Here is a 21,605-nt window from a genome sequence, read left to right as displayed (position 1 = left end):
AAAAATGCTTTAAATAAATTCATTAAAAAATGTTAATGTCTGACTTCTGGTAAGTTAATATTTTAAGAACAGAAAAGGAGTTGGAGCCAAAGAAAAATTCCTAAGCATCTCTGGTAATGAGACTTTTGGTAAGTCATTCATCTTCTTTGAGAACAGCAGGACCCCTTGAGTTATGGATTTAATCATGCTGTTCTTGATTGCAATTTACTTTTTTATATCCTTTGGTCGTTTTTCTTTAGAGTATGGCTTAGAGTTAAGAAATTCATGTTTATTTTACCCTGCTCCTCACTCCTCACATTGTGCTTCCTTCGCTATACTGGAGCTGTTTATTGTATCTGTTTTCTCGTTGCTACTTTTGTCAACTCTTTTCCCTTTTAATATATATTTCATTAAAAAATCCTTGTAAATAAAAATTGCATCATGAAATAAATATAGCTGCGGCTCGACATTTCGCGTTGTATTTTTTTGTATCAGCTGGGAAGTCTGTTTTTGTTTCAACATATAAGCACTGTGACCTCAAGTTTAATTTAATTTCTGGATAGCTCACAGATTAAAATTCATTTGGATATCTTTACTCATAAGTAATATAATTCACATGATTTTTGTTTCTTTTTTCTATTGGGTTCTCATAACTTAGTTTATGGTACTATTCCGTTTGTGGAGACTTCTTCCTCTATCTCCAAATAATTTTTCTGCACCTCCAAACTTTTTCCCCTATCAATTATATCCTTCACGAAAAATAAATAAAAAATGTTAAATAAATTAAGTAAGCAGTAATTATTGCTTAGCAAATATATTTACTACATTTAGTGTATATTTATTAAGAGTCTCCCACCTCCTAAGCGTCGCAACTCCGGATTTGAAAATCCGGTCATAAAACTTACTCATTAGAAAATCGCTGAAAATCTAGGTTAAAAATTTACTAGATTTCAAAATCCAATTATAAAATTCACCCGATTTTGAAATCTGACTTTGAAATTCATCGGATTTCAAAATTTTTTGTTAAAGTTATGTTTTATACTAAAATTTAATAAATTTTTTTGAAATATTAATTTAAATTAATATAAAATTAAAATTCAATTAATTCTGGTTATATTTTAGTTTTATAAAAAAAATAAAGTTAAATTTATTAAATATTTTATTTAGTTTAATTTAAAATTTTAATATAATTTAATATATGTTAACGATATTGAAATCCGGTTACCATATATTAAGTTATATTAAATTATTAATTTAAATTAAATAAAATATTTTAAAAAATTTATTTAATATTTTATTAAATTAAATTGAACCAAAATTAATTAAATTTTATTTTTATGTTAATCTAAATTACTATTTAAAATAAATATACTAATTAAAATATTTATTAAATGTTAATTTAAAACAAAATTTTAACTAAAAATTTAATAAAAAAAATTAAAAACTATAAACTATAAAAAGTAATAAAAAAACTAAATAAAGTTAATAAAAATTAAAGACAATAAATCAAAGAAATATTAAAAAACTACTAAAAATAATAAAAGTAAGAAAGTAAATGCTAAAAATATCACACGAAATAAATCTAATTAACTAAATTAACAAAGCCATAAATTAAAAAAATAAATAAGAAACTAAAAACATCACAAAAAATAAATAAAAAAACAAAATGAAAAAACCATAAGCCCATTAAAAAATTAAATATATATATATATATATATATATATATATATATATATATATATATATATATATATATAATTAAAACAAAAACAAAACAAAAAAGTGCCATATTTCTAAATTGAGGGCAATAATTAACTGGATTTTGAAATTCATTGAGTTATAGAACCGGATTTTTGAAATCCAGTAAATTCTTAAATCGGATTTTGAAATTCCATGAGTTTTTAAATGGGTAAGTATCTTGAACGAATTTCGAAATCCGGAACTGGAGTGCTGTTGAGGGTGCGAAACTTTCAATAAACATACATCAAATGCAGTACGTTTGGTAAACAATTATTGTTTACCTAATTTACCTAATATCTTTTATTTATTTTTGTGAAGTGTATAATTGGCAGGGATAAAAAGTTTGGAGGTGCAGCTTGGAGGTTCAGGAAGGAACCCCTTCCTCTTCTTCATGAAGAGAATCCATGCCTTCAGGAAAGAGGCTTTGCCACTGAACCAAAACAAATTCTCTTGGATGGTCACCTTCAACTTTGTTTACATTATATATTTTTTTTAATATATCAATATCAATGTATTCTTTAATATCCAATATAAGAATAATAATGCAAAAGAATCAACAAGAAAATCTGGATTCCTTTATTCTCATGCCAAAGGGATTGAAACCTGATGAGGTTAGTGATGATGTTCAGAAAACCTAATATACACATTTATAATATAAATAAAAGTGTCTTAAATAAAATTCTATGAAATTCGTAACCTTCATCCAGTATTCTTTTTTATTGTTTATTCATGGGAATTATTTAAGACTCTGACTTTACACTATCATATCATATATATTTTTTATATATTTGACTTTTTTTTTCTCAATGTAACACTTCGAAATGGATGCGAGTGAAGTGATTTTACATCAGACATAAGGTTTGACGTAAATTTTGGAGGTTTTCTTGTTTAAATTTTAATTTGGTTTTGGCTCAAACCAAAACCTAATGAAATATAAAAACATTTCTCCATATAACATAACTCTCAACTAAAATTTCAACAACTAAGTCAATAATTAAAAAAAGGGTTAAGTATGTTTTTAGTCCTTGAACTTTGGCCAAAAATTGAATTTCGTTCCTGGTCGAAACTTTGATAAATTTTGATCCCTAAACTTTAAAAATGAATGAATATAGTCCTTTTAATCCAATTAAGTTGACTTTTGTTAACATGTCGAATGTGTTTCATGTAAATATTGGAGTTGTTTACGCCGTTTGACATATTGTCGGCTTAATGTTTACTGAGAAATGCGTTCAAAACCTAAAAAAAAAGTTAACGAAATTGGGTTAAAAGGACTATATTCATTCATTTTTAAAGTTTAGGGATCAAAATTTATCAAAGTTTCGACCAGGGACGAATTCCAATTTTGGGTTAAAGTTCAGGGACTAAAAACATACTTAACCCTTAAAAAAATAACCTAAACTACTCTATATGGAAGATTGGCAACTAATCTATATAACTTAAGCAATCACGGTATCAATTTTATAAAAAACAAACAAAATGGAGATTTAGATTAGTAACTCATCGAAGAATGTTAAACTACAATCCAAGCAAACAAAAACCTCTCTCATGTGAAACCCCTCATATAGATGAGAGAAGAACGTCCTTTGGATCACCAATATAAACGAGAAATGAGCTTGTCAAATTTTCTGTTGGTTTTTCAGTGTTTTCTTTATTGAGTCTTCAAAATACATTAATGTTACTATATTAAAAGAGTTCTTAATATATTGTATAACATCAATGAGTGTTTATTAGTGTATTTTGAAAATTCAGCTGAGGAACAACACCAAACACGCAATAGAGAATCCAAATTTGCCTGTCAACCACCAAAGGATAGGATAGAGAAATGGTGACTTTTATAAAATAAAGCTTTATTAATAGAAAACCTATTTCACTACAAGAAAATCCTTAAATAATGACCAATTTTAGTGACAAAAAATAATCTAATATTATATACAATTGAGAACTAACAAATGAAAATTTTTTGAATAAACTAATATATCTGAACCACTTCTATTCAAAATTTTCTTTCTACAAGTAGTAAAACACACATGTGTCATTCACTCAGAATTTTGCAGCTTCAAAAAATAAATCAAAAAGAAAAAATTTAAGTTCTCTCATATAAACCTATATATCCTTCCATCTTTTGACCTAAACCTATCATTCCATCATTCTCTCACAATTTCATCTTCTTCGTTCTCTCTTCCTCTCACTCTCCGTCAACCTTAACACGTCCGTCAACCACAACACTCTCCATCATTTTCTCACAAGCTTTTCATCTTCTGACCACATGATTCACTCTGTGAAGACGACAATAAAGGTAGGAAACTTTTTTACTCTAGCTGATCTTGGCTTCTTCTCTGAGATCTAAATACTTTTTGATGTTTTCTTACTCTGATGAATGAATGTTTTCTGCGAGATGGATGAAATATTTGAAGTTTAGACTTTGACAGATGTTTTCTTCTTCTTTAAGATCTGAGTACTTTTTTATGTTTTTTTCTCTGATGAATGAATGTTTTTTAGAAGATGGATGAAATATTTGAAGAACACAACAAAGGTTGAAGCTTTGACTCTTTGAAGACGATAAAAAAGGTACGAAAGTTTTTGACTTTGACGGATTTTTTTTCTTCTTTAAGATCGAAATATTTTTTTATGTTTTTTTCTCTAATGAATGAATGCTTTTGGGAGATGGATGGAATATTTGAAGAACACAATAAAGGTTGAAACTTTCACTCTTTGAAGATGACAATAAAGGTACAATAGTTTTTTTACTCTAGCGGATCTTTTCTTCTTTTTTAAGATCTAAAAAAAAATTTGTGTTTTCACTTAGCCCTTTATTGGGGGGTGGCCTTCATTTCACCTTAGACCTCAATTGAGGGATTTATGTTTCGATACACCCAATAGTCTCACATTATTTAGGAGTTGAGGCCAAGGAAAGTTCAAATACTCTATTCATCCTTCAACCTTTGAGATGCCTTTTAGGAACAAAACCGTTACGAAGAGGGCTGGGCAAAATTAATCTATTTATATTGTATTATAGTTAATTCCGCCATATGATACTAGAAAAAACTAAACTATTTGTAGTAAAATTTGAACTGGATTGTTTTTTAGTTCAATTTTTAAGAGCTGAACTTCAACAAGTTAACTCCTCTGTAACTGAACTGTACTGAGCACCAAACTTGTCATATGTGTAAGCCTCCAGTTGCTATATGGTTGGTTGGTTCCTTTGAAACCTCTCTTCTCTTCTCTTCTCTTTTTAATGCCACCCTAATTAATTATCATTTAACGGTGCAATGCATTTTAATTAATCTTCTCCACCCCTGGTTATAAAGATCTAGACTACAAAACGGACAATACTTCAAATGCAATAATTGAGCCTAACGATTTTATCTCATCGATGAGAACAAATACTATTATCCTTACTCACTTGAATAGTTTTGTAACAAATTATAACAACGAAAACTAAGAAACATTTTGAAAACTAAGATAATATTTAACCGAAATAGGGTTTAATATTCAGGTGACAAGTTCAATCGTACAATTACAAGATGTATTTGAGATGTACTATAAACTTTTCACTAATTGCTTTGTTCTAAATAAGTAATTTTTACCACTAAAGGTATGATTGCACTAGTAAATCAAGAGTTGGTTAAATTAATAAATCAAGATTAAATTGTTAAAATTACACATAACTATAAAACTGAATTCAAAGCAAATATAACTGAAAAAAATGTTTGTTTGACAATTACAACAAAATTATATTAAAATAATGTTATAAAAATGTGTATCAAATAATTTTGTAGTTTATATATGTTGGGAAAACCTTCGAGAATCATTTTATAAATAGATAAATAAAATAAACACAAGGAAACACATAGACAACTTTCTCATGCCCGTTGACCCCGAGTACATCCACACTCTCTAAAGCAATAATTTGACCCAACCTTCATAATGCTCTTATTACAAGAGTATAAGAAATAAGAAAAGTCAAATACAAGTTTGAAGTGTCTTTGACTCAGGACAAGAAACATCATGAACTTAGAGCCCATTATATAGTCACTAACACTCACCCTCATTGGTTGTCCTAGGCGATGTGAGACTTTTAAAGACATGTTATTTTCATCAGCCCAACATTCTCCACCTTGATTAAAATAAACACATCTTCATTGTCTATACCAGCAATCATACTCCACCATAAGAGGTATCACATGGAATCAAGTCGTCCCAAGAATTTCCACTTAGAATCAAACCATCCCAAGAATTTCTTCTTGGAATCAAATCATCCCAAGAATTTCCACTTGGAATTAAACCATTCGAAGAATTTTCACTTGGAATAAAACCATCCCAAAAATTTTCACTTGCAATCAAACCATCTTAAGAATATCCACTTGGAATCAAACCATTTCAAGAATTTTCACTCTGAATAGTCATCCCAAGAATTTCCATGCACCCTGCATCAATGTTAACCAATGCACGTGTATAATCACCACACACCTCGCATCAATATTAGCCAATACTCGCGTATAAACACTATACACCCTTTGTCCTGCGGAACCATGCTGCAACCCATGACGCAAAACCACAGAAAAACCCACAAATCGAACATTTGCACTTCGCAGCCACCATGTCATTTGACTCCCTTGTTGGAGACGCAACACCATTGATGTAACGCTTGCTGACGTAGCACCACCATTGACTCTCGTCGAAGTAGATTTGTAAACCGTAGAGCACTTCCTTCATGCACATGTCACAAACTATGACTCACACAAATTAGATCTCCATCGTACATCACTCCATGCGAGCACCAACTGCGATGTCCTCCGCGGATCCAGGAGCATCTCGCCACACGCAAACTCCACTGCAGATCCAGCATGACCTACAATCCTTGCACCTCCACGAACCTAGCTGCAGATTCACTGCATCAACACAACGATGACAATGATCATTCCATCAAATTTCTCATTGCAACTTCAACAACCAAGGATGATTCTCCAAAAACAAGGAATTAATCTTTTCTGATGTGGAAGTTTAGACTATGCTACAATCATAGAGCATACTAAGAAAAAATCCTGCCGAACCATAGCTCTTGATACGACTGTTGGGAAAAACTCCCGAGAATCACTTTATTAATAGAGAAATATAATAAACACAAGGAAACACATAGACAACTCTCTCATGCCCTTTGACCCTGAGTACATCCACATTGTCCAAAACAATAATTTAACCCAACCTCACGATGCTCTTATTACAAGAGTATAAGAAATAAGAAGAGTCAAATATGAGCTTGAAGTGTCTTTGACTCGGGACAAGAAACATCATGGACTTAGAGCCCATTATATACTCACTATACACTTACCTTGATTGTCCTATACGATGTGAGACTTTTCAAACATGTTATTTTCATTAGCTCAACAATATAAAACGAAAATTGACATTTACTTTCCGATTTAAAATCTTCACTTCCACTCTCCTCTTAAAATAATCCAAAAAACAATCAAAATTGTTCCCAACAACAACTTCAATTTTCAAAAGAATAAACGTTGTCAAAAAAATAAAAATCCATGGATTTAATCTTATAATTAGAACCATTCCAAAATTGTTTTCCACCATTTATAACATTTTTAGCTACTCTTAACACTTAAACCTCTCCAATTCCCTAGACTCACCGCCATTAGATGTTATGGTCTTGTATCCTCCACAATAAGATGAACATGCTTGACCATGAGACATAATAGACTTCAACAACATAGAAATGGAGAGAGAGGATCAGACTTCAACAGCCAACAAGACAAGACGCAATACGGAGAGCCCACACCATTCGTTAGGATAAATATATTCTTGTCCATAAAATTACACAAGATGACTTGCAGGTCAAATGTAAAAATTTTGACACGTATATGATATACTTTGTTACATCACCACCTTTTAAGGTCGTTTTTGAAAATCTAATAGAAATAACTTGATTTAAGTGTTTTAACAAATTTTGGAAGGCAATAAAAAAAAGCTAATGAGGATGGACTTTGAAATTTTCCGATCAAATTTGACACAAAACGAGTATTAAGTTTGTACTATATGCCCCATCGGGCCATCGGTAAGGCGTAGTCCTTCGGTCCATAGAACAAGGCTGGGAGGGCTGCCAAATAAAACAGGACCATCGGTCAATCGGTCCCACAGATGAACTACATAGCATCGTCGGTCGATCGGTCCAACAAACATCACAAACTATCCCAAAAGGAACCATCGGTCCATCGGTCCTACAGATGAATCGCGTGTTTCCTCACAAGAGACCATCGGTTGATCGGCCCTACGTGCGAATCACGTGTTACCCCAAAAGGGACCATCGGTCAATCGGTCCCACAGATGAATCGCGTGTTTCCTCACAAGAGACCATCGGTCGATCGGCCTTACGAACGATTCACGTGTTACCCTTTAAGGGACCATCGGTCGATCGGTCCTACGTGTGAACCACGCGTCACTCTTTAAGGGTCCATCGGTCGATTGGCCCCACAAACGGACCACACGTTAACTTGTAAAGGACAATCGATTGATCAATCCCCAGGTCAATCACGCATCTACCCATGGAAGCCCATCGGCCGATCAGTCTCATAGGTGATTCGTGTAGCACCATACGTATGACCATCGGTCGATCGACCGTATAGACTAATTATTCGCTTAAGGTTGTTAAAATCAGAAGATAACCAGCCTAGTCAAGCGGCCATCGGTCGATTGACCAAACAAGGCTAGTCAGCTGGATTAATTAACGATAAACAGGTCAATAATTTTGATTAGAGGATCATTGGGCCGTGATTAAGGAACCCTAATCACAGGCCCATACCGGAAACTATACATAGGGCCCAAAGGTAGGTTGGTAAGAATCTTTAATTCGCATTTATTACTGCAATTACACTTATACACTGATCGGCCCATCGACTGACTTAAGCATCAGAGCCTTTTAGTCAGGTACCCCGATCGTCTGTTCGACCGATCGAAGGAGAAGGGAGATTCATTGGTGAAGAAGCTATCACAGTTGTGAAGAGAGGGGATTTCGAAAAGGAAGGAGTAAAACTGAAGTGGTCCTTAGTAGGCGTTTGGTCCCAACACCCGAAACAAAGTCTTTAATAAATATACTAAATTTCTTATATTTTAATAAAGCCATATTAAATTTATTTTATTTTAAAAATAAATTAGGTATAGTTACGTTTCTCTAAAATGTATTTATACTTTCTATTTTCTCTCATTATTTTATTGCCCTCTTTTGATAGACGTCTATGTGAGAAGAATGTCTTCGTTATTTATTTAAAATTTAAAGAGATACGTGTCTAACATAAAAACAAAGATAATATAATTGTTTTTGAAATAAAAAAGAAAAGTTAATATGTAAATTTAACAGAAAACAGAATATAATTTGAAAAATTTTCATTGTTAATCAGCGTAATGTTTTTTTTTCGTTGGTTCAAATTGGGTGTATATCTAATTACTTAAATGGCCAAGTAAGAAGTGTTCTGTTATGGTCTTGACGCGCTTCTACTACTGTAAAAAATATTAATCTTTGGCATTTGGGTCTGTCCAAAGGTCAACACTTCACTGTGTTTCTCTTCCAACACTTTATGACGTCATCAATTCCTTCCATGGAATTCGCGTCTTCAACTTCCAAACTCTCACAGATCTATGATGTGCTCATCCACTTCACTGGAGAAGACATCCGCAAGAAATTTGTTTCCCATCTTGATTCTGCCCTTTCTGGTGTTGGATTAACCACTTTCCTTCACCACGACAATGGAGTGAAGCCAATACAGATCCAAGAACCTATTCTCAATCTGTGTCGGGTAGCGATTGTTGTTTTCACCAAAACCTATTCTCAATCTGATTGGTGTCTTGATCAACTTCAACATATCATCAAATGGCACGAAACTTATGCAAGACATGTTCTGCCCGTATATTACGAGATTCAGCCATCTGATGTGCGTCTTCAGAAGGGTGATTTTGGAGAAGCCTTCAAAGAAACTGCACAACAAACATTTTCAGCACAACAACTGGAGCATGGCATGTCCAGGTGGAGCCACGCACTCACCAAAGCTGCAAATTTCTTTGGATGGGATGAGAGCAATTACAGGTAAATCACTCAATCAACCATATTTTACGCTTTTGATTTAATTCTGTTAATACATGACTTCTTCTATAATTGCTATTGATTTCGAAGGAGTGATGCTGAACTAGTGGATACAATTGTTAAGAGCATTCTTACCTTACCAGTCTTGTCTGCTACTAAATTTCCAGTTGGATTACAATCCCACGTGGAAGATGCGATTCAAATTATTAAAAATAAATCCTCGGAAGTTTGTAGGATAGGGATATGTGGAATGGGAGGATCGGGTAAAACAACCCTCGCCAAAGCCATCTATAATCAAATTCAGGGTACATTCATGGAAAAAAGTTTCATTGAGGACATTGCACAAGTTACTCAAACAAGAGGGCGTGTTCATTTACTAGAACAACTTCTGCATGATGTCCTAAAAACGAATGTGGATAGCGTTCAAATGGGAAGAAGTATGATTCGGGAAAGACTTTATGGAAAAAGGGTGCTCATTGTACTAGACGATGTGAATGAGTATTTTTGTTTTTCATATATGAATGAGTATGGTCCATTAGACCTATGGAACAGTCCATGGTTCGGTAAAGGAACTGTAATAATCATTACAACAAGAGATGCAGCGCTACTGACCATGGAACATGTTTACTCTATTATTCGGATAAACGAAATGAATCCAAACGCGTCTCTTAAGCTTCTTAGTTGGCACGCATTTAGAGAAGCAAAACCAAAAGAGGAATACCATCTCCTTGCAAAAAGAGTAGTTGATTATTGTGGAGGACTACCTCTAACTCTTGAAGTAATTGGAAGTTATTTATATGAAAGGTCGATAGAAGAATGGACTAAAGTTTTGTCAAGATTAGAAAATATTCCCCAGCATGAAGTTCCACAAATATTGAAAATAGGCTTTGATGGTTTACGTAATCAAATGGAAAAATATTTATTCCTTGATATATGTTGTTTCTTTGTTGGTAAAGACAGAACCTATGTTACCAAGATCCTAAATGGCTGTGGAGTAGACCCTGATAGTGGAATAAGAGTTCTCATAGAGTGTAGTCTCATAAAAGTTACAAAGAACAACAAATTTGGAGTGCATCCCTTGCTACAAGATATGGGAAGAGAAGTTATTCGTGAAATTTCAAGAAAGGAACCCCGGAAGAACATTGAGTTGGTGCTTGATAAGGATACGAAATATGCACTGTTAGAGAATACTGTAAGAACATTCTTAATCTATGGTTTTGATAATTCTTTTGGAAGTTGTTGGTTTCTCATGTGCAATATATTTGTTTTTTCTTAGCTCTTTTCATCCCAGGGAACAAATGTCATTCAGGGATTGTCTGAGAAACGGTTTTTAACCAGTACAGGTTGCTTCAAACCTTATTCTTTACAAGCAACGAAAATGTTGAAATTCATTGGAGATTCTGAGTACGTTTCTAAGAAACTGAGATGGTTCATCTTGCGGGGGTTTCCTTTAGAATACCTACCTAACGACTTTTATCTGCATGATGCAATAGCCATTGATTTAAAACACAATCTTCTTCGATTCGTCTGGAAGCAACCCCAGGTTTTATTTTTTATTACGTGTCATTTTCTTTTAAAACTAAACTTAATTAAAATAAAAATAGCATTTGATTCCACTTATTAACTATTTTTTTTTTTTTCATTTTCTTTTCTAATATCTTCTGAAAAAACTATTTTTTTTTGAAGGTTTTGACGTGCCTAAAAGTCTTGAATCTTAGTCACTCCCGGTACTTGCAACAAACCCCTGACTTTTCGAGATTACCAAGTCTTGAACAACTCATTCTCAAAGATTGTCCAAGATTGCGTGAAGTACACCATTCTATTGGATGTCTTTGTTATCTTACACTTCTAAATTTGAAGGATTGTACTAGTCTAATCAATCTCACCATAGAGATATATAAGTTGAAATCATTAAAAATTCTCATTCTATCTGGTTGTTCGAAGGTTTCCCTGTTGGAAAAAGATATTGTGCAAATGGAATCCTTGATAACTCTAATTGCCGAAAGTACAGCTGTGAAAGAAGTGCCATTCTCAATTGTAAGCTCAAAAAGCATTGGATATATATCTCTACGAGGATTTCAGGGATTATCACATAATCTTCTTCCTTCTATCATTCGTTCTTGGATGTTGCCAACAATGAAATCCCTATCTTATATTCATTCCTTTTGTATGGATATGGAAGATAATAGCTGGGATGATATTGCGCCATTGCTTAGCACCCTTGTAAATCTTCGAAGTGTTTTGGTGCAATGTAACACCGAGTTTCAACTATCAAAGCAAGTAGAAACTATTCTGAACGAATATTCTCTAAATATTACAAAATCAGGAACTTCAACACATCACTTGAAGTTTTCTTTGATTGGTGTTGGAAGATGCAAAGATATCTTCAATGCTATTAGCGATAGCATTTCTGAGGTACTTCTATAGCTTTCCCTTTATTCATTATCTTCACCATCATTTTAGCTATTAATGAAGAGAACACAATAATCCTAAGTATGTAATATCAACTACAATTCTAAACTTTTAGCTCTCCGTGCTTCTACAGTCACAATATCAACTAAAAGTATGTGATTTTAATAACCACCTAACCAAGTGATTATGCTTACAGTAAGTACTAGGAAATCGATTTCCACTTTCTTGCTTTACTAGCTTCATGATTGTTTTATTACCAATGATTGTAGAAATATAAACCAAGTGATGCAAAAGTTGAAATGCATTCTAAATCCCTAAAGAAATGATGGTGGTATATACACAACAAAACTGTTAACCAGATTTGATTTAATCATGTATTACATTTTTTTTAACTAAACAAGCTCTTATTTATCCCATGATATAGGCATTGGCAAGCAGTAAGTCAAGCGTTGTTTCTCTCCCAGGTGACAATGATCCTGATTGGTTGGCCCATATAGGTGAGGGACCTTTTGTTTCTTTCACTGTGCCTCAAGATTGTGAGGTGAAGGGAATGGCTCTGTGTGTTGTTTATTTATCAACCCCTGGAATCGTGACAACGGAATATCTTACAAGTGTCTTAATTGTTAATTATACAAAGTGCACATTACAGATACATAACCATGGCACGGTAATTTCCTTTAATGATAAAGATTGGGAAGGTATAATATCAAATTTAGGATCAGGAGACAAGGTGGAGATTTTTTATACTTTTAATCTTGAATTGGTTATCAAGAACACAGCTGTCTATCTGATATATGGTGAAACAAATGACTTAGAAAAGGAGTTTGTACCAAAGAAAAAATCCCTCATTAGATTTATGAAGAAAAGTGTAATGTGACTTTTGAGTCATTCATCTTCATTGAGAACAGCAGGATCCCCTGAGTTATTGTGCCCTTGACTGCAATTTATTTATTTTCTCATACTTTCCTTTTGTTTCTTCCGGTATAGCTTGCAGTTAAGATATTCTCGTTTATTTCACCCTGTTTCTCGCTCCTCTGATTGTGCTTCCTTTGCTTTATTTGAGCTGTTTATTGTATTTGTTTTCTCATTTTTTCTTTTTGTCAATTCTTTTACCTTTCTGCATATAATATTTCATTAGTAAATCCTCGTAAAACATATTGCATTGTGAAATAATGATAGCTGCGGTTCAATATTCTATTAACTGTTTTCCTTTCTAATCTGTCAGGAAGTCTCTGTTTTTGTTTCAATATAAGCACAGTAGACTCACCCCTTTGTTTTAGCTAAATGAAAAATGTACAATATTCATTTGTTTAAGACTACTTTTAAGAACCTAGGCCCAAATACAAGGTGCAAAAGAAAACCTAGACTACTTTTAAAAATATTTTGATAACTCATCTCTATCCTTCAGTCCAACTTTTTTTATTTAGATAACAAAGCATTCCTTGAGGCCTTAGTTGATTAGAATAGGAAGCTACCAAGAAGTCTACAATACTCTCAACAATCTTTGCAATTTATTAGAGACATGGAATAATCTTGGTAAAAATATCTATAGGAGATCCAGTGCATGAAAGTTATCTTGTTTCAATAAATTGAAAGATCTGCATGACAAACCTATTGTTTGATACCATGAAAATATTGAGATTGTTTATCCTTAGCATCAAATGAGTAATTAGACTTTGAAATTGGGTAAGGGTTACTTGTTCAGTAAAAGTTGTAGGCTGTGAGTTAATGATTGTTTTCTGCTTACTTAGTTATGATTACTTTTTCTCCCTTATTAGCGATTGAGATTTTTCTAGATATTTTAAGATCATATTTTATATTTTCTGTTTGTTGTGTTCTGTGAAGTTGAAATTAGTGATAATCTTATTCTATGGGAAAGCTGATCTAATAGTCAATGTTTTGGTAGAATTGATTGTTAGTCCTTATTTTTTGCTGATTTAAATCCTTTTGTAATATATATTACCTACTACACTTAGTAATGAAATGAGTTTTTCTCCTTTTTTATTACTTGTGCACTTTTAACCAAAAGCTCTCTTCTCTGTTTTTCACATTTTCTTTCAGTGTGCTTGATTTTTGTAACATTGCATCAAAAGTTTAGTTGATCTTTAAGGACATGTAAGAGGGAATGAAAACTAATTAGAAATTCATATACAATGCATAAAGGGAATACCCAAAAGAAAGGATGGCATCCAACAACATCTTTCTTCCTCCAACTTTAGTATTTGTTGGTGAGAATTATGACTAAGTGGACTGCAAAGTTGAAAACTTATTTGAGAGCTCAAATTTTAGGGAATGTGGTGGATGATGGAAGTAATCCAACTCCATTACAACACAATGCAACAATGACTCTGATAATTTTCCTCCCCTTTTACTTGTGCACCTAAAAACTAAAGCTCTCTTATTTTATTTTTAATTTTTTTTCTGTTTTTCATCCTTTGTTTCACTGTCTTTGATTTTGTAACACTACCCAATGAAGGGGTTTTTAGCCTTATCTATAAAAGTTAACCTGTATCACTTTATAAATGTTTCATATATAAAGTTCATTGCTGGATAATTAGTTGACTATTCTCTGTATGATGCCTCAACAAAATGGACCGAGTGAAAGGAAAAACAGAATAGTGCTAGAGTTTACTTCATGAAATATTGTACCAAATACAAAACAAAAGTATAATCCGAATTAGTTTCACTTAATTATCATGATTACCTAAAAAATCCTATTTATGAATTTGTTCTCTGTGTAATACATAAAGTTTTCCTTTCTGCATTTTTAATGATATACAGTAGCTGATAAGTCCATTTGAATAGCTGATATACTACCAATTAGTCTTATGACAACCCTCAACGCCCTAATCTTGCTAGTAGATATTAAAATCTTCCTGCAACATTTCTAAAGGCCAAATTTCAACTTCTGACAAATTTAGTGATAAGTTTTATCAATGAAGTGGGTACAGTGTAGACCTTGCTTTTTTAGTGGGCATGACAGATGGAACGCTGCAGATATATACAGATTATTGATGATCTTGTTTAAACATCTGAGGTAATGTATCTGAGATTTTTTATTTTTTTGTATTAAGTTATGTGTAGTTTTAATATCTGAGGTAATATATTTTCACCCAGTTTTAAAACCATTTGAATCAGCAAGTTAGTCACCTTACGAAGACACGCTTTGACAGGATTTTAGGAACATTTTAAACAACAGTTATGAAAGTCATATAGTGAAGTTGGACATGTTTTGAAACAGAATAAGTTGTTCCATATGGTTTTTCATAGGTTTTCTAATACTATTTGTCTGTTATGTATACAAAAGATAAATGTGGGAACAAGTGTATACTAAAAAAGGTAGTGAAGTAGAATACTTTACTTTTATAATTGATTCACTCAACCTAAGTTATGTCCAGTTTTCATTAACTGACTCTGAAAGGTTTCACAAATCAACCTAAATTTTGTTTACTTCTCTTTCACGTACTATAAAAGGTTTACAGTCAAAATGATTAGAAAGGAGTATTATTTCCTATCAGGCTCGCAAATATTATTGATGTCACTTTAAACACACCCTAAATTTTCTCGCCTAATCTTTAAACACCCTTAAGAAGAAAATGTCTTCATATCCCCTTTAATGTAATCCAAGAATCATGGTCATTAACAGAATTTAGAAGCCTTAACCTTTGACTTCACATGGAAAAATCATAAGCAATTTTTTTACGGCTATAGGTATGATTGCTTTAGTAAATCAAGAACAGATTAAATTAGTAAATCAAGAACTGATTAAATTCTTAAATTGAGATATAGACCAGCAAACTAGAATTCAAATAAATATAAATAAAAAAAGATAATATTTGTTTCATAATTACAACAAAATGATATTGAAATAACGTTATAAAAATGTGTATCATATAATTTCGTATTTCAAATAAAAGGAAAAATTACTTTACTTTGGGTTTTTAATAAAAGGAATGACACTCATCTCTTTTGTATTATTAATAAATGATACTAAACTTCCTAAGTTTTAATTATGCTATATCTAGTTATTTGATTTGATTTGATTTTAAAAGTAAATTCCGGTATAGCTATATATCTCTAAATTGTATTTATACTTTCTATTTCTATTTTGTTTTTCATTATTACAATGTCCTCCATATATATATATACACGCTAATGTGTATTTGTTATTTTGTTTTTTAAATTTAAAGTGATACGTGCTTAACATAAAAATAGAGATACTATAACGCTCTTACAATAAAAAGCAAACTTAATTTGTAAATTTAAAAAAACAGAATATAATTATAAAAGTTTTCATACTATTTTTTTTTTCTGTGGTTCAAAGTGGGTGTTGGTCTAATTTCTTAAATGGGTAAAGTAAAAAGTGTTTTGTGATAGTCATAATGCGCTTCCACTAATATAAAAGAGTTACTTTGAATGCTTTTGTGTCAGTACAGATATCATCTCTTTCACTGTGTTGCATTATTGCTTTCGCTCCTAACACTTCATGGCGTCTTCAATTCCTCCCACAGAATTCGCCTCTTCAACTTCCAAACTCCCACGGAAGTACGATGTGCTCATCAACTTCACAGGAGAAGACATCCGCAGGAAATTTGTTTCTCATCTCGATTATGCTCTCTCTACTGTTGGGCTCACTACTTTCCTTCATGAGGAGAATGCAGTGAATGACATGCACATCCAACAACCTATTCTCAATCTGTGTCGGGTAGCAATTGTTGTTTTCACCAAAACCTATTCTCAATCTGCTTGGTGTCTTCATCAGCTCCAACAAATCATCAAATGGCAAGAAACTTATTCCCGACATGTTTTTCCTGTATATTACGAAATTCAGCCATCCGATGTACGTCTTCAGAAGGGTGATTTTGGAGAAACATTCAAAGAAACTGCACAACAAACATTTTCAGCACAACAACTAGAGCATGGCATGTCCAGGTGGAGCCACACACTCACCAAAGCAGCAAATTTCTTTGGATGGGATGAGAGCAATTACAGGTAAATCAATCACTCACTCACTCACTCACTCACTCAATCAACCATATTTTGAGCTTGCACTTTAATTTTGGTAATACACGACTTCTTCTGTAATTGCTATTCAACTTGAAGGAGTGATGCTGAACTTGTGGACAAAATTGTTGAGGGCGTTCTTAATTTACCAGTCTTGTTTGCTACTAAATTTCCAGTTGGATTACAATCCCGCTTGAACGATGTGATTCAAATTATAAAAGATAAATCCAGGGAAGTTTGTATAATAGGAATATGGGGTGAGGGAGGTTCGGGGAAAACCACCCTTGCCAAAGCTATCTACAATCAACTTCATGGTACATTCACACATAAAAGTTTTATTGAAGATATTTCACAAGTTATTCAAACAAAAGGGCATGTTCATTTACAAGAACAACTACTTTCAGATGTCCTAAACACAAAGATGGAGATACACAGCGTTGAGATGGGAAAAAATAAGATTCGGGAAAAACTTTGTGGGAAAAAATTGCTCATCGTACTTGACGATACCAAATACGATCCATTATTAAACCTACGCGATAGTCATGTATGGTTCGCTAAAGGAACTGTCATAATAATTACAGCAAGAGAAGAACACCTACTAAGGATACCTCAAAATGGTTCTGCTTTTCCAGTAAATCTGTTGAGCACAAATGAGTCCCTTGAGCTTCTTAGTTGGCACGCATTTAGAGAAGCAAAACCAAAACAAGAATACAATGACCTTGCAAAAAGAGTAGTTGTTTATTGTGGAGGACTACCTCTTGCTCTTGAAGTCATTGGAAGTAGTTTATTTGAAAGGACTAAAGAAGAATGGAAGAGTGTATTGTTAGAATTAAAGGAAATTCCTGAGCATGATGTCCATCGGAAATTGAAAATAAGCTTCAATGGTTTACGCAATGAAATGGAAAAAGATTTATTCCTTGATGTTTGTTGTTTCTTTGTTGGTAAAGGCAGAACCTTTGTTACAAAGATCCTAAATGACTGTGGAGTAGATGCTGATAGTGGACTAAGAATTCTCATTGAGCGTAGCCTCGTACAAGTTAAAAAGAACAAGAAATTAGGAATGCAACAGTTGCTACAAAAAATGGGAAGAAAAATTATTTGTGAAATTTCAAGAAAGGAACTTGGAAAGAACCCTCCACTATGGTCTGGTCAGGATGCAGAATATGAACGATTAGAGAATACTGTAAGAACATTTTTTATCTATGGTTTTGAAATTTCTTTTGGAACTGTTTGCTTTCTCATATGCAATATATTTGTTTTTCTTAGCTCTTCTCATCACAACAGACAAAAGTCATTCAGAAAAGATTGTCTTTGAAAATGTTTTTAATTGCCACAAGAGAGTTCGAACGTTATCCTTCAGGGGTAAGAGACACATCAAGGCTTCTGAGACTCTTCAAAGTTTTTGGGAAACTGAGATGGATCAGTTTGCAAGGGTTTTCTTCAGAATACCTACCTAAAGACATTTATCTGCATGATGCAATGGCGATTGATTTAAAACACAGTCTTCTTCGATTCGTCTGGAAAGAACCTCAGGTTTTTATCACGTGTCATTTTCTTTTAAAATAAAAATAAAAATACTCTTTGTTTCCCCTTATAACTAAACTGTTTCAAATTTTCATTTTCTTCTCTAATATTTTGTCATAAACTATCTTTGTAAAGGTTTTGAGTTGGCTAAAAGTCCTTAATCTTAGTCACTCCATGTACTTGAGAGAAACTCCTGACTTTTCTGGACTACCACGTCTTGAACAACTCGTTCTCAAAGATTGTCCAAGCTTGCACAAAGTACACCATTCTATTGGATGTCTCAACAATCTTTTATTGCTAAATTTGAAAGATTGTACAAGTCTAAGCAATCTCCCAAGAGAGGTATATAAGTTGAAATCTTTAAACACTCTCATTCTCTCTGGTTGTTCGAAGATTGACCTATTGGAAAAATATATAGTGCAAGTGGAATCCTTGTTAATTCTAATTGCTGAAAATGCAGCTGTGAAACAAGTGCCCTTTTCAATTGTAAGCTCAAAAAACATTGGATATATATTTCTACGTGGATGTGAGGGATTGTCATGTAATCTTTTTCCTTCTATCATTCGGTCTTGGATATCACCAATAATGAATCCCTTATCTTATGTTCACTCATTTTGCATGGATATTGAGGATAATGGTTGGAATGATTTTGACCCATTGCTTAGCACCCTTGCAAATCTTCGAAGTGTTTTGGTACAATGTGACACTGAGTTTCAATTATCTAAGCTTGTTGAAACTATTCTGATCGAATATGGAGTAAATATTTCAAAATCAGAAATTTCACAGCAGCACTTCAAGTATTCTTTGATTGGTGTTGGAAGATGCAAGGATTTCTTCAATGCTGTCAGTGATATCATTTCTAAGGTTCTTCTCTAGCTTTCCCTTCGTTCATTATCTTCACAGTCATTTTATCTATTAATTAAGAGAACACAATAATCCTAATAAAGTATGTGACATAAACTACAATTCTAAACTTTTAGCACCCAACACTTCTATAGACAGACAACTTCATCCAAAAGTATTTGATTTTAATAACCAACTACCCAAGTGATTATGCTTGTACTAAGTACTAGCAAATTGATTCCCACTTTCTTGCTTTAGTTGGTACATGATTGTTTTATTCCCAATGATCGTAGAAATATAAACTATGAGAGAAAAAAACAGAACCGAATTCTGAATCCCTAAAGAAATGATGGTGATGATATACATTCAACAAAACTATTAACCAGATTTGTTTTAACCAAGTATTAATTTTTGTTTAATCAAACATGCCCTTATTATCTCATGATATAGGTATTTGCAAGCAATGAGTCACGCGATGTTTCTCTCCCAGGTGATAATGATCCTTATTGGTTCGGCCACATGGGTGAGGGTCGTTCTGTTTTTTTCACCGTGCCTCGAGATCATGACTTGAAGGGAATGGCTTTGTGTGTTGTTTATTTATCAACACCTGAAATTGTGGCCCCTGTATGCCTTAGAAGTGTCTTAATTGTTAATTACACAAAGTGCACATTGCAGATACACAACCATGGCAGGGTAATTTCCTTTAATGATATAGATTGGCAAGGTATAATATCAAATTTAGGACCAGGAGACAAGGTGGAGATTTGTGTGACTTTTGCTCAAGAATTGGTAGTCACGAACACAATTCTCTATCTGATATGTGATGAATTAAATGACTTACAAAAGGAGCCTGCGCCAAAGAAAAATTCCCTCATTAGATTTGTAAAGAAAGTTGTAATGTGACCTCTGATAAGTCATTTATCTTCTTTGAGAACAGCAAGATCTTGAGTTATGGAATTAATCCTTTTGTCCTTGAGTGCAATTTATGTTTCCTCATACTTTCCTTGTGTTTCTTTCAGTATAGCATAGCTTACAGTTAAGAAATTCGTGTTTATATGACCTTGTTTCTGCTCCTCGCATTGTGCTTCCTTGGCTTTACTTGTGTTGTTTATTGTATTTATTTTCTCGTTGTTGGTTTTGTCAACTTTTTACCTTTTAGCATATAGTATTTCATTAAGAGATCCCCGCAAAAGATGCTGCATTATGAAATTAAGATAGCTGAAGTTTTTTTTTTTTTTTGTATCTATAAAGAAATATACAATCGTTTTATGCTGGATAACAATCGTTTGCATGTACATGGTCCTGTAAAATGTTGCGCTTCCTTATAAATAAGGAAATATTGAAAGAACATTTGGAATAATATGTTTATAATATTGTACAAATATTGATTGCTTCACGTTCCTAACAACCAATGATTCTTTATATAGGTTTATTTTTTAACATTATTCAAACAAATTGTTTCTGCATTTATAAAAGAAAATTGCGCCTTCAACTTCAAGTGCAATGTTTAAGTTAATTTGAGCAAATTGAAACTTACCATATTTAATTGATTTTATGGGTAAAAGGATATTTATGAACACTTGTTTTGTCAATCAATTAAGATTACCATATATGCTTTTAGTAGGTCTAACAACTTTTACTTCATAAAATACAAATTAGAAGGCTTATAAGCACAACATAAGAAAGTGTGTTCATACCTTTTTATCACTAAAACCTTCTACAAAGAAATAGTCTAGTGGTTCTTGACAAGTATAAATCATACGGATCTTAACAATCACTCTTTTTTATGATGACTAATACTGAGTTTGTAATAATGTAATTACAAAAATTGTATTAAAGCATAAATAAAGAATATAAGAAACAAATATTAGAGTTACATAAGAAAAGGAAAGATGCACAAAAAAGGTGGCAATGCAACATACTTTATAGTGTATTATGTATTCAAGACAAAACACATTTTCTCCCACCCCAGAAGGAGGATAGAGAGAAAAAAAAAATCCTATATTTCCATCATTGT

General features: G+C 32.7%; 2 protein-coding genes across 8 annotated transcripts in view; both read left to right on the top strand.

Annotated features, from left to right (window-relative positions):
• The window catches only part of LOC114167014 (TMV resistance protein N-like), a 45,121-nt gene extending 31,930 nt beyond the window's left edge, over positions 1-13,191 (top strand). The window contains exons 1-5 of one of the 3 annotated variants that reach the window (XM_028051909.1): positions 9,232-9,808; positions 9,896-10,997; positions 11,082-11,348; positions 11,492-12,220; positions 12,642-13,191. In XM_028051909.1, coding sequence (XP_027907710.1) covers positions 9,303-9,808; positions 9,896-10,997; positions 11,082-11,348; positions 11,492-12,220; positions 12,642-13,094 — 3,057 coding nt within the window. In that variant the 5' untranslated portion in view covers positions 9,232-9,302 and the 3' untranslated portion in view covers positions 13,095-13,191. Of the gene's footprint in view, positions 1-9,231; positions 9,809-9,895; positions 10,998-11,081; positions 11,349-11,491; positions 12,221-12,641 lie in introns of those variants that run through there. The other 2 variants (XM_028051911.1, XM_028051910.1) reach the window with 2 other exon arrangements.
• A 275-nt stretch (positions 13,192-13,466) lies between these two features.
• Positions 13,467-20,586, top strand: LOC114167016 (TMV resistance protein N-like). 5 transcript variants are annotated; one of them, XM_028051913.1, is made up of 6 exons: positions 13,467-15,254; positions 16,729-17,209; positions 17,321-18,404; positions 18,488-18,754; positions 18,881-19,609; positions 20,039-20,586. In XM_028051913.1, the coding sequence occupies exons 2-6, from the start codon at positions 16,887-16,889 to the stop codon at positions 20,489-20,491; spliced, it is 2,856 nt and encodes a 951-aa protein (XP_027907714.1). In that variant the 5' UTR covers positions 13,467-15,254; positions 16,729-16,886; the 3' UTR covers positions 20,492-20,586. The 5 variants fall into 5 exon arrangements, with proteins under 5 accessions (XP_027907714.1, XP_027907718.1, XP_027907715.1 ...); XM_028051917.1 differs by lacking the exons at positions 13,467-15,254; positions 20,039-20,586 and having other exon boundaries at positions 16,377-17,209; positions 18,881-19,087; positions 19,206-19,431; XM_028051914.1 differs by lacking the exon at positions 13,467-15,254 and having other exon boundaries at positions 16,384-17,209; positions 20,079-20,434.
• The last annotated feature ends 1,019 nt before the right edge of the window (positions 20,587-21,605 follow it).

This window comes from Vigna unguiculata, chromosome 10, assembly GCF_004118075.2.
Source record: "Vigna unguiculata cultivar IT97K-499-35 chromosome 10, ASM411807v1, whole genome shotgun sequence".
In the NCBI taxonomy this organism is placed as follows: Eukaryota; Viridiplantae; Streptophyta; class Magnoliopsida; order Fabales; family Fabaceae; genus Vigna; species Vigna unguiculata.
This window is presented reverse-complemented; position numbering and strand designations above follow the sequence as displayed.